The sequence below is a fragment of the Silene latifolia genome, chromosome 8 (assembly GCF_048544455.1).
Source record: "Silene latifolia isolate original U9 population chromosome 8, ASM4854445v1, whole genome shotgun sequence".
In the NCBI taxonomy this organism is placed as follows: domain Eukaryota; kingdom Viridiplantae; phylum Streptophyta; class Magnoliopsida; order Caryophyllales; family Caryophyllaceae; genus Silene; species Silene latifolia.
In genome coordinates this window covers 48,922,930-48,937,162 of record NC_133533.1, presented here as the reverse complement: position 1 = coordinate 48,937,162, position 14,233 = coordinate 48,922,930, and the positions used below count along the sequence as shown (strand labels likewise).

The window sequence follows — 14,233 nt, the reverse complement described above, 5'->3', positions numbered from 1 at the left end:
GAGTGTAGAGTTTGCAAAATTGTTTTCAAGTTTTCAAATCGTTTTGATATTTTGCAAAGCTTTCAAAGTCTTCAAGTGTTACAGTCATAACAACTGTTGCTTTAAATATTAAACTCTCTCACTTATGAACCGTTTGATCTTGTAAGTTGTCCATATCAATTCTTGTTAAAGAATCAGTCCATGGAAACTTGATCCTTGTAAACGTTCTAAGTTAGAGTATTGAGTTCTAGGACGGAGTAGTCCTTTAACTCTTGTGGCAACCGGAGTAGGTTGTGAGTTGTTGAGTTCTAGGACGGAGTAGTCCTCTAACTCGTGTGGCAACCGGAGTAGGTTGTTGGTAGTTCATAGACGGAGTAGTCTTAGAACTTGTGTCGCAACCGGAGTAGGTTGTTGGTCCTTTTGTTGTTAGTGTTTCAAAGTAGTCGGAGTAGATTACATCATTTATCAATAAAAGAAGATTGGACGTAGGCCTTCAGAGTGTCGGCCGAACCAATTCAAAATCGTTGTGTTGTTTATCTCTTCGCTTTTTATTCCACTGCAACTTATTTACGTGTTTTGTTAAGTTTTGTTATTTGCTTTACTCTTGAGTAACAATTCTATATACTGTCACATTCGTTCTGTAGCTTGTACTTCATATGCTAAGACGAATAGCAACAGTCAGAACCATTGTTATCTTCAGGCTTCAGCAAGTATTCATATTTCAATACTCATTTTCTTCGAGCTTCCGTGATACACACTTAATCATTTTATTTAATTGATGTATCCATTTGCTCCTAACATTGATCATCAACTTATCTTTAAACAATAGAGATTTAAGTTGAAATCTTAAGTTAAACTCATTCATCATTTTAAATATAACATTTGCAAAGCCATCAGTAACAGTCTGTCTTACTGTTGCTCTAGCCAGTTCAACAATACGCCTTTTAACTTTCATTTAAAAGGGGTGTTTGTTAGATGCTTGAGATATCATTTTTATTTGACTAACTTAAATCAATTAAGTTTAGTTAAAATTTTTAAATAGTACCTAATTCACCCCCTCCCCCTCTTAGGTACTTGAATCCATAAAATCAACATTCTCTTTGATGGCACTACATATCCCTTTGACCATATGAGCCAATACAAGCAGAAAACGATGACAGTGACGGTAGTAGGACAAGTAAAAGAAGCCTGTATGTGTAAGGGGTTTGGATCCACGTTGACGGGACCAGCACTCCGGTGGTTCGTAGGCTTGCCTAACAGGTCGATATCCACGTTTGTCGACCTGGTAAACGCATTCACTCAGCAATTTGCAAGCAGCCAGATTCCGCAGAAGCATGCAGGAGAGTTGTACAGAATCGTTCAGGGAGCTGGCGAAACCATTGGGGAATACGCCAGATTCAACAATGAAAATGTGGCAGTACGAGAGTGTGACGTATCGACAGCAGTAGAAGCCTTCAGAAGAGGCCTACATCATGAATCTTACCTATACAAGCAGCTAACTATGCATCCTTGTCATAGTTTCGAGGCAGTACAAGAGAAAGCAGCAGCTGCAATCAGGTTGGAAAAGGACATCCTAGCCAGAGCCAGGATACCAAGTACGCCAAGCGTATCAAGCACATCAGCCATGGAAAAATTAAGCAGGAAGCAGTCAACTGGCAAGAAGGATGAAAGGTACAGGCCATATGGGAGGGGAGTCAACAGGGTCGACAAGAGAGAGAAAAATCAGCAACTCCCCACACAGGCAGAATACGGATTCACAACTGGCGTTGGAGGAATCCTAAAAGCACTCGGAGATATGGGAGACAGGACAAGAAAGCCTAAGCAACTAGTAGAAGAACAAGCATGGCGAAAAGACAGCAAGAAGAAGTGCGAGTTTCCTCGTGACATCGGGCATAACACAGAAGACTGCTACACACTGCATAGGGAGATCAGACGCCTGTACAAACAGGGAGATCTGAGCCACCTATTACCACGTGGGGGCAAGCCGCAATATAAGGTGGGTTCCACAAAACCTGCAACTCCACCCAAATGCACCAAAATAATAAACGTGATAACAGGCGGCTCAGATATAAGCGGGTTAGCATATTCAGTAGCCAAAAGGCATGCTACTGAGACCAAAGGGGATAGGCTAGAGACTTCTTGCAGAATTTCTCATAGTGATCTACCCGCGGTTGCTTTTGACGAAGGAGATGTACGTGACGAGCAGGTGCACCACGACGCACTCATCAAAACCCTGTCAATGGCCAACTGCACAGTCAGAAAGGTCCGGGTAGACACAGGTAGCTCGGTCAACCTGATCATGTTGAAGACTATAGAAAACATGGGTTCAGCGAGAAGGATTTGCAGAAGAAGACTATCCCGCTAGTAGGGTTCAGTGGAGAGACAGCCAGCTCGTTGGGCGAGATAGTAATCCCAACCTACGTGGGAGGAATCAACAAGCAGGTTAGGTACTTAGTCATAGATGGACCCTCTACCTATAACGTCATTCTAGGAAGACCGTGGCTACACCTGATGAAGGCAGTCCCCTCAACGTATCATCAATGCATAAAATTCCCCACACCATGGGGAGTAGAAACAATACGAGGAGACCAGGAGGAAGCTAGAGGTTGCTACAAGAAAGCGTTAAAGTGTACATCCATCCCCCCAGCATAGCAATCACAGAACCAGCCTGTCCAGGACGAATACATCGAACCTCCAGCCGAAGACTTAGACCAAATCAACCTGGACAAGCTGCACCCTGAAAGGACCGTGCTAATAGAGGCAGGATGGACAGGAGACCTCAGACAACATCTAGTCAAGTTCTTGCAAAGCAATATGGATTGTTTTGCGTGGTCCCACGACGACATGGTAGGGATGGATCCGTCTATCATAACACACAAACTCAGTGTCGACCCAAGATGCAATCCCATCCAGCAGAGACGAAGGAAGTTTGCAGCTGAAAGGAATAAAGTGATCAACCAGGAGGTAGACAGCCTCCTAGCAGCAAAAAAGATAAGAGAGGTGAAATACCCACAATGGCTGTCAAATGTGGTGGTAGTACCTAAGAAGAATGGAAAGTGGAGAGTGCGTGGACTTCACCGACCTCAACAAAGCATGTCCCAAATATTCCTTCCCACCACCGCACATTGACGCAATGGTGGATGCAACTGCTGGACATGAGATGTTAACATTCCTGGACGCTTGGAATGGTTACAATCAAATCAAGATGGATCCAGCAGATCAAGAGAAGACAACGTTCATGTCCGAGAGAGGAATACCTTGCTACAACGTCATGCCCTTCGGCCTGAAAAACGTAGGATCCACATACCAAAGACTAGTCAATCGGATGTTCAAAGAGCAGATATGAAGAACCATGGAAGTGTATATTGACGATAAGGTGGTAAAATCAGAAAAAGCTATGGACCATATGCGGCATCTAGCAGAAACGTTCAGCACCCTTAGAGAATACAAGATGAAGCTGAACCCATATAAATGCACCTTTGGAGTGTCCTCCGGCAAGTTCTTGGGCTACATCGTAACCCATAGGGGGATAGAAGCCAGCATCGAACAGATCAAGGCTGTATTGCAGCTAGAGTCACCTGAAAAACCAAAAGACGTGCAGAGACTGGCTGGCAAGGTAGCAGCTTTGAGCAGATTCATCTCGGGGTCCTCGGATAAGTGCAGATTATTCTACGATATACTAAGGAAGAGCCAGAAGTTTGAGTGGACTGCAGACCACGAGCAGGCATTCAGGGAGCTAAAGCACTACCTCAGCAGCCCACCATTATTATCAAAGCCGGAGCCAGGAGAACCATTATTCCTCTACTTAGCTGTCACAGAGGTAGCAGTAAGCGCGGTTCTAGTCAGAGAGCAGGATAAGGAGAAAAAGCCAGTCTATTACGTAAGCAAGTCTCTGCTGCCAGCAGAGACCAGGTACACATCTCTTGAAAAATTAGTACTAGCATTGGTAGTTGCATCTTATAAACTGCGCCCCTACTTTGAGTCCCATACCATACCTGTCGTGACTAATTACCCATTAAAATCCATAATGAGGAAACCTGAGCTATCATGTAGAATGTCAAAGTGGTCAGTACACCTTAGTGGATATGACATCAGGTATGACCCTAGGACAACAATCAAACCACAGGCACTGGCAGACTTTATTTCAGACTTCAGCCCAACTATCCAGAATCTGGCAGACGAGGAGATTCTGACCCTTAAAGGGAGTTGGGAATCAGAAATCTGGCAGATGCACATCGATGGAGCCTCTAACCAGAGGGGGGCAGGCGTAGGATTAATCTTACGATCACCACAGGGGGATCCGATAGCACAAGCAGTACGATGTGAATTTAAGGCGACTAATAATGAAACAGAATATGAAGCCTTAATACAAGGAATGCAGCTAGCCCTAGAGCTGGGAGTCAGGAACCTGCAATAATACATTGACTCTTTGCTGATAGTTAACCTTGTGAATGATGAATTCATAGCCAGGGACTCAAAGATGATCGCCTACTTGAAAGTGGCAAAGGAGCTGAAGCAGAAATTCAAAGATTGCAAGCTCAAGCAAATCCACAGGGACCAGAACGTGAAGGTAGATGCCCTAGCAACTCTGGGGACAACATTCAAACCAACCGAACTGTCCAATATCCCCATCGCTCACATGCTGGAACCTTCAATCCAGAAATTAGAAGGTGTCGACAGAGGAGAACTGGAAGACCAGCAGGATGGGGCAGCAGTTCAGACAACTACAAGTAGCCAGGCGCCTGAGCCGCCAGGCAATGGATCTGGTAGCCAGAAGACTGCACAAACAGACGGTCAACCCGCTGGTCAAGCAGATGACTGGGACCGGCGGACACCGTACTTAGATTGGCTGCGACATGGCAAACTGCCAGACGATGGGAAGGAGATAAGAGGTTTTAAAATAAAAGCCTCAAAATTCATACTAATTGGTGACATACTTTTCAGGCAGTCAGCAGCAGGACCTTACCTACAATGCCTGGATAAGCAAGAAGCACAGACTGTGTTGCATGCCCTCCACAATGGTGAATGTGGAAACCATGCAGGGGGCAGGAGTCTGTCAAATAAAGCCCTCAGACAAGGTTACTTCTGGCCCACAGGGCAGATTCGGCAGAATACGCCCGCAAGTGTGATGCATGCCAACGCTCAGCGCCCATGATCCATCAGCCAGCAGAGCCCCTACACCCCATCATTTCCCCCTGGCCGTTCATGACATGGGGGATGGATATAGTGGGTCCTCTGCTTAGAGCCACAGGGAACAAAATATGGATGCTAGCAATGACGGAATATTTCTCCAAGTGGATAGAAGCAGAAGCATTCATAGAAGTAAAGGACAAGCATGTCATTTCTTTCATTAAACGTAATATCATCTGCAGGTTTGGTATCCCGTCAGAAATCATATGTGACAACGGATCATGATTCATCTCAAACAATGCCGAGGGATACTGTGCCAGATGGAATATCAGTTTGAAAAAATCAGCACCCAGGACTCCAAAGTCCAACGGGCAAGCTGAGTCCAGTAAAAAAATCATCATGGACAACTTGAGGAGGAGGCTACAAGAGTTAGGAGGAAAGTGGGCAGATGTATTGCCACTAGTGCTATGGTCAGACAGAACGACCCCAAAGACGGCAACAGGTCAAACACCCTTCAGTCTCGTGTTTGGCGTAGAAGTAGTCATTCCATCAGAAGTTCTAGTCCCAACTCACAGGTATGGATGTATGACAAGGGAACATAACAGTGCAGAGATGTCCAGAAGCCTAGACACAATAGAGGAGCTGCGAACAAATGCAAAAATACGTCTGGCCGCCTACAAGCAGTTAGTCGCCAGAAGTTACAATAAGAATGTGAAGTTTTTCAAAACATAAAGAATCATAAAGCAGACAAATTCGCCTATAAATTGGAAGGACCATACCAGGTAGAAGGAGTTGTTGGCCATGGGGCGTACAGATTAATGACCATGGATGGTCAGATCATACACAAACCATGGAACATACTTCACCTGAAGAGGTATCACTTTTAATAATAAGTAGAAACTAGTGTATAGAGTAGTGTGTAAAGAAAAGCCAAAAAAAAAAACGGTAGTAGGCATACTACCAATTTGGTGTCAATTTCTTTTTCCTTTTATTTCTTTCAAAATTCAAAAACTATTGGAGTTGTGTGGTCTGTAAGGTTCCTGGGACCACAATTGCTCTGGTACCCCATGAGACAACATTAGGTACTTCACATTGCTCTGATAGATTTCCATATTCAGGCTTCTCTAAATGCTCCTCTCTGAATCCTAATATCTATGGTACTTTGAAAGGGTAACTAGCAGGACTGTCAACTGCAAACGTGGGGTGACAAGGCACACAGCACTCCAACATGCCTAACCTACATTTCTCCATTACGAGCACCCTCACCAAGCGGCCAGTGGAACATACGAAAGGGAGCCTGGCTGACAGCTGAAAGCTTATCCAGCTACCCCTGATACCACCCCTGGAAGTAGCTCGCAATAAACGCAACTAATCAGGGCCCCAGCAAGCATGCACATATATATGGAGCGCAGGGATCTCTGAGCTACCAGAATCTTGCAACGTTTCATCGGTCCTAGAATGACGATAAACTTGCCTAAGGTACGCCCCTGTTGTCTTTAAACATGATGAACACACCTTGTGTCATGAACAAGGTTAGGTAATCAAATTGCGGCATAAGCCTAAATTAGTCAGTAGACTGACACGACAGTTAGTTGAGTCTAAATCAGCCTCTTCAGGCTGACACGACTGGTCTAAATCAGCCTTGAAGGTTGACACGGCCACCCCACCTATAATGCGGCGTAAGCCTAAATCAGTCAGCAGACTGACACGACAGCTAGCTGAGTCTAAATCAACCTCTTCAGGCTGACACGACTAGCCTAAATCAGCCATCATGCTGGCACGACAAACCTCCTAAGCAAGATGTGTAAAACAAAATGCACAAGTTATAATGAAACTTGCCAAACTAGGGCAAGGGGCATTTCAAAATATTGGCCTAAAATTACGGCCCCAAGTTCAAAACTGCCACCACGGCAGATAAACCAAAAACGAGAGAATGTTTTAAAATTTTACAAGTCTGCACCACACAATGTCAGATCGCCATCCAACAAGTTTGAAAATAAATCTAAGTCACATTAATGACCTCCACTTCAGGCATTTCTTTTGCCTCCTCCTGCTGACTTCCCATTTTAGGTACAGGACCAGATCGCACGCCCTCGGCAAAAGCAGCCTCCTGAGCTCTCTCAGTGACATCAGCTTCCTGAAATGAGCTTGCACCTCCAGCAGCTGTCTGCTCCGCCAATGCAGGAGAGTTCACCTCACCAACCTCAGGCATCAACACACTCAGATCAGGCTGGACGGGGTAGAGCATCTCCAGATGCCTCTCCTCCTCCTCTATGGCCTGTTGGGTTGGAGCTTCCTCAAAAGCAGCACACATCCCACTGATCTTTCCCCGCCAGGTAGCATAGGGTAACGACGTTGGTGGCCAGGGAAATCAGCTCACTAATCTTCTCGTCAGAGCGCTTGAGAGTCTGTGAAAGTGTTGCACACTTCCTGAGTACGCGCCAGTTGATCAGCTCCTTCCTTCAGCTTCTTCTTGACACCAGCAAGCTCAGCCTTTAACTCCACCACGCGCCCTCTTAAATCAGAACGCTGCTGCTCTAAGTCAGCAACTGCCCCCTTCAGCTCTTGGTTCTTGGTGTTGGTGGCACGGCTGGTGGTCTGCACTACGTTGATCATCTTCCTGTTGTAGAGAGCAGATTGGAGGGCCTATAGGCAGAAGAAGAAAGAGTTAGCGGACTTGACAACAAGAATCTTGAAACAAGTAGCGGAGGAGGAATACTCACCATGAAGGCATTGTGCACATCGTTCTTAGCCATCTCCTCTGGGGAAAATTCTGAGAAGGCCTCTATCAAAGGAGGAAAGAGGAGATGATCAATCTCAGGCCAGTATGGCACTTTCTCAATATCTCCGAGGCCTTCAGGAAAGTGAGCAATGATGCCACCACTAGCAGCATCGGGGCTAGCAGGAGGGGTAGGAGGATGGCGAGATAGAGGGTTGACTTCTAAAGGTTCAGGACGCATAATACTGGGGTGGGTAGGAGGTTCTGGAAAGAGGCAGCAGGGGCACTCCTCTTAGAGGCAGAAGCTGCATCAGGACTGGCAGCAGCTCTTTACCTTTTAGCACTGTGGAAGATAACCTCTAGAGGGTCGACTTTTAAGCCTACAAAACAACCAGATTTCAGGCACCAGAAACCCCAAATGAACAGCAGAATTACAAGTGGATAGGCAGCAAGAGTGGCGGCATAAGATGGCTTACCTGAAGACATGCTGTGAGCTGATTTTCGTGGGTTGGAGGAAGAAGCAGGTGAGAAACCAGGGAACATGTCAGGAAACGTTCTCTCAGACTCAGAGATGCAGAATAGCTTGTTACGGGCAGCCGTTGGGTCACCCAGACGAGTCAGATAGTAGGGACCTGCGCAAGAGAAAGGAGTAAGCTAGTAAGCATTAAGGGACGACAATTAAACGACAGGAGAATCACTTACTCGAGGTAATAATACATTCCTCGAAGATATAATCAGCAGGCGGCTGGATAAAAGCCTTCCTCAGGTAGAAGAAATCTTCGAACCACTTCTCATCCCTGGATTTTGACACATGTTGGAAGGGGGTCTCGCCAGATCCCCGAAATGAAAATTGGCCTCTTCCCGGGGACCGGATCTGGTACATGTGGACTAGCTCGCCCAGGGAGATTGAACTGTTGGTATTCTGATTGGCAGTTAGAGAATAAAGAAGGACCCTCTAGATGTTGGCAGAGATTTTCGCCATGGCAAAATTTTTGGTGCGGAGGAAGTCTTGCATGAGTTTCGGGAAAGGGAAGCGGAGACCATATTTAAATGGGTAGAGGTAGAAACAAACCCATCCCAGCCGAGCAGCATCAGCCTTTTGGCCTAGTTCAGGGATCGTTATTTCGACCCCATCACCAAGGCCCAACAGCTCCTTTATTAAAGGAATATCACCGGGGTAAGGGAGGAGTCGCAGTCATGAGGATGGACTAGGAGTTTACGAGAAGGGAAAACGGGATCTGGGTTTTGGTCGGCCGGGGCAGAGGTCGAAGAGACGGGACGGGTTTTACCCGTGGTTGGAGGAGAGAAAAAGAAAAGGGTTAAAAAAATAATAAGCAAGAAAGGTACCTGGAGAAGGGCGGCGACGGCAGCGGCAGGGGAGACGAAGACTAGTGAGGGAATAGAGAAGGGTTTTTGGGAGATGAGAGGGTTTTAAATTTTTGGAGTTAATGAAGTGGGAGGGGGAGTTGAGATTATAAAGGAGGAGAGAGAGAAGGAGGCGCGAGAAATAAGGGAGTGTAATGATGAGAGTTGGGAAGTAGAGTAAAAGACGGCGCGAGATTTTCAAAAAGCAAATATACGTAATTCTTGATTCGATGCCTCGAGATGTATCTCACAAGGAATTAGGGGCAAACTGTTTGGGCCAAAATCTGCATATTGGCCTAATGAGACAAGTCCACTTAATTCCTATTGAAGAATTTGGATGTGGAGGAATAATAGACAAGAGGAGCCCAGATGTGAAGAAGGATCCATCTAAGGGTTGGGCCAGGAGACACGTGAAAGTGAAAGAGCCCACTGATAGAAGAGTCCCGCATTTTTCAGGGAAATCTAAGGGAGAATTCAGGGAGATCAGGGAAAATAGAGGGAGACGGCTGATTATGGAAAGAGTTGTGGTAGGAGTAATATTCCTTAGCATAATCGAGGTAGAGCATATCTAGGGTTCCTACCCTGTAAATACCCAAGGGAGCAATCAAAGAAGGACATTCAAGGCCTCACGCATACACGCAATACATTGTGCTAGCTAGATTTACATATCGTCTCCATTGTACTCAATCATTCATTAACAAGCTAGTGCAATACTTGACAGGGTACCATCCCTCCCGCGGTTGTTCCCATATTGGGTTTTCCGCATCAACAAATCTCACGTGTTATTCCTTATTTGCATGTTTAATTCTCTTATTTAGTACCAAACGCAATCATACAATCAATACGCAACGAGTAAGACCGCATTGACCTCATATAACCTAATCCGGTAAAAATTACCAAAACATATCACATTAATGTGTACACTTTTAGTGTCCCTGTCACCCTGTCATGGGTTTTGAGCAATATTTATGTTAATATATCAGTATATGTTACCATTTAAGATTACCTTATTAGATTAATTGATTGTCAACAATAACCCAACAAATGGTGACATGTGATATTAATGAACTTGTTTACTTAAATTTCAATATGTAACACATATATCACTATATGTTAATCATTTTTTACATAACCTTATTAGATTAACCGGTTGTTAACATTTATTGAAAATACGGTCACATTTTAAATCGATGAAGTTGTTGATTTCAGTACTAATATGTGACTAAAATAACAGTGTATGTAACCATTTCACATAACGTTATTTGATTATTCAAATGTCTACAGTAATCTCAAATATGATGACATATGATATTGATGAACTGGGGAGCTAAATTATAATATGTCACCATATGAAGAACATAAGTAATCATTTGAAGCAACTATTGAATTATAAACATCTGAGCTCGATATGGTAACATTGTCTTCTGTCATGAGCAGATTTACCCAGAAAGCGTATGTCCAACAGAATGCCATCTCACAGCTCGGATCTTTAAATCTAAGCATGATAGGACATTCCAGAATATGTTCAACAAATGCCTGAATGGTTGCTCTAATGAATCCGAATTGGAATTGACATGGCTGAGAATGACGACCGAGTACGGGATTGAAAATCACCCATGGTTCAATAGATTGTTAGTAATATATGTTTGGCCTTTTGCTAAGTGATAAGCCAAATACATGTGCTCAAACTATTTGTCACTTTGAAATCATTATGTGGTTAACTATTTATCATTTTGTAATAATGTTGGGAATTATGGACAAGTATGCCAACAAATCGTTAAATAATATTCATGCCACCATTATGTTTACGTTCTTTTGCGTATTATATTTTTATTTTTGAAGAAAATTACACCATTTCATAGCACTTGACATTATATAAGTTATGTATTAAGCCTTAGACGATATGTTACCATATATATAAACAAATAGTTTATGTATTTTTAATGGCATTGAACTTTAAAAGCCATGTTGCCATCCATGATAAATATGTCACTATTTACGATTTGGTAACATAATTGTTGAAAATGCAAACATTTGTCGAAAAGTAAGTTCCCAACTTTACCACATTCTTTAAGAAAATGTCACAATACCATAATAGTTAACATAGTGTCAATTTGTGGGAACAGTTATCGAAAAGTAAATTCCCAAATTACATTTACCATACATGTATTATTTATGACAATACAACCCAAAAGACGTCCTAGATAAGGCCATAAACGATGGCTAAAGCGATTCATAAGCTTACATACAAATTAACATAATCACAATCCATGTCCAAAAGAAGGCCGCAAACGATGTTCAAAGCAAGGCAATAACATCGTGTTTAAAATAAACCACCCAAACACTAGACTACTACTTCTTGCCAGTGGCCTTTTTGCCTCTTGTGTGGGTGTAAATCTGGTTGAGCTGAGTTGGACCGCCGATATCATCAAGCCCGAGGTCAAACGATGACGGCTTCACCATATCAATATCTTCCTCTTCAGCCACAACCTTTGCCTTTCCTTTCCGTTTTCCCGCCACAACTTTCTTCTTCCCTTGAGCCTTTGATAGCCCAATCGGCTCATTTGTCACAACTTGCTCAGCATCTAACAACACCAAAATGAATACACCAATTTAACAATATCAAAATACAACAGTTTAAGTCATAAAACATACAGAAACTGTAACTGGTAACGTTCACTTTGTGACCGTTTCAACTATACAAAAATGATATCTAAAATGGTTACAAATTATATATTTCTCAAATACATAACAACTACCTATTTTTAACAAACAATGTTACTTACCTACATTTTGAATATAATTCACAACAATTTAAATTATGAAACATAAAGAAAATGTTAACATTTTAAGTCAGTTTATAACCCATCCAACCATACAAAAATGAAGTTTAAAGTGGTTTCAAATTACATGTTGCACAAATAAATAACAAGTACCTATTTAATTAAATACTCAATCATAACAATAGATAAAAAAAACCCTAGAGAGATAAAAGCCATGCACGCATAGAAAGAGATAGGAACATCGTGCTGCTATTGATTTCTGTGCCCATGGCCAGAAAATAAAACTTACAGAGATAGCGTGAGATGATGTTGAGAGGGAGGAGTATCCCTGTCACGTCCAATACATAGAGTTTGGAGGAGATAAATAAGGAAAGTTTAAAGAATGGAAACCCTAGCAGTATGCAAATAGGACCAAATGTTGAAGATGAGGGGAAGACAAGGAACATTCATGAAATTGTATGTATACCTGAACTGGTAGTGGATACGGATGATGAGACAGAAGAAGAAGAAGATATGAATGAAAGTGAGAATGAGGAAGAGATTGCTAATGAAAAACAGGGGGATGGAAGCCATGAGGAGGTTGCAGAAGCAGAGACTGTAGAGATGTTGCAAATTGAACATGATGATGTTGAAGAGGATATTGAGTATTGGAATCAGGCTGTAATATGCTTTATTTTAGGGGTCAATCCGCCGTGGTAGGTAATTGAGGGCTTTATTAGACGAATATGGACGAAGTTTAACATTGACAAAATTTCATTCATGCCTAATGGAGTATTTCTAGTTCGTTTTAAAACGATGAAAATGAAGGAAAAGGTGCTTAAATCAGGCCAATTATCTCTTTGACAATATTGAATTATTATTAAGGCATGAGTGAGAGACATAGAAATGAAAAAAAGGAGGATGTCAATTGTGTGCCTGCGTGGATTAGGCTTCACAACTTTCCCCTAAGATTTTGGGGAAAGGGATTACCTAAAATCAAGGCATTGTTGGTAAATATGTTAAGAGTGATTCAGCAATAGAGGAGAGAACCAGATTAGGGTTTGCAAGAGTGATGGTGGAACTGGTCGTGGATCAAGAGCTACCATCTAAAATATCATTTAAGGATGAAAGAGGTGTAGTGACACAGGTTGAGGTTGAATATGAGTGGAAGCCAGTCAAGTGCAAGAAGTGTCAGGGGATGGGACATGAAATGAAGCAATGTAGGAGAGGCATGGCTCAGAAGGAGAGAGCTATAGTCAAACAAGTTTGGAGGCCAGTTGTGCATCATGATAAGCCTAAGAACACATCTCAGGGAGCCCAAGTGATTCAGAATAGGCATGTGCCTTCACCCTCGAAGGTGCTAGCTACACCAATAAAAAAACTTGTCTTATTGACTAGAGGAGATAGTCCATAGGAAGCAGCAAAGGATGGTTATAACATGGAATCATTTGGGGCTCACTCCTATAAGGAGATACTCAAATGTTCTGGGAAAAACGCTGCTATGGAACATGGTAATGATAATCCTCCTAAATTATCTTATGGATAGTTTAGGGTTTTGGAATGTGAGAGGCATGAATAGAGTAGGAAAACAAAAAGCAATAAAAATTTTCTTACAAACTAAAGGAATTGGTTTGTTTGGCTTATTATAAACAAAAATAAAGTGTAAAGTTTCACAATGTAGTTAATAGCTTCAATAACTGATGTATCTCTACTAATAATGGGTATCATAATGGGGGAGGATTTGGATTCTTTAGAAACCTAAGACCTTTAGGGTTAAATTCCTGGAATACAATGCTCAGTTTATTCACATGAAGGTTGAGTCCTTAGTGAGTAGGGATATCTTTTATCTGACTATGGTGTATGCGTTCAATGGTATTCTTGATAGAGCTCCTCTATAGGGTCATCTGAGGAGAATAGCAGGGACTATTGTAGGTCATTGGGCCATAACAGGTGAGTTCAACTGTGTCTTATCAGCTACTGAGAGAGAGTTGGGGGTAATGTTCCAACTACTGAGATGGAACCTTTCAGAGATTGTGTAGCAGAGAGTGGTGTACTGGATATTGCTGCAAATGGTTCCTTGTTCACTTGGACCAACAAGTAGAAGCCTGAGGAGAGGATATATAACAGATTGAATAGAGTCTTGGTCAACAAAGCCTGGTGTGATCATTTGCCTGATTTATATGCCCATTTCCTTTCTGAGGGGATGTTTGACCATACCCTATGTATTGTGAGCAATTCTAAGCAGACTCAGAGGAAACGTAACTTCAAGTATTTCAAC

At 42.7% G+C, this 14,233-nt stretch overlaps 1 protein-coding gene across 1 annotated transcript; it reads left to right on the top strand.

Annotated features, from left to right (window-relative positions):
- Nucleotides 1-1,132: 1,132 nt before the first annotated feature.
- On the top strand, nucleotides 1,133-3,023 carry LOC141595143 (uncharacterized). The gene is made up of 3 exons (XM_074415116.1): nucleotides 1,133-1,650; nucleotides 1,786-2,258; nucleotides 2,941-3,023. The coding sequence occupies exons 1-3, from the start codon at nucleotides 1,133-1,135 to the stop codon at nucleotides 3,021-3,023; spliced, it is 1,074 nt and encodes a 357-aa protein (XP_074271217.1).
- The last annotated feature ends 11,210 nt before the right edge of the window (nucleotides 3,024-14,233 follow it).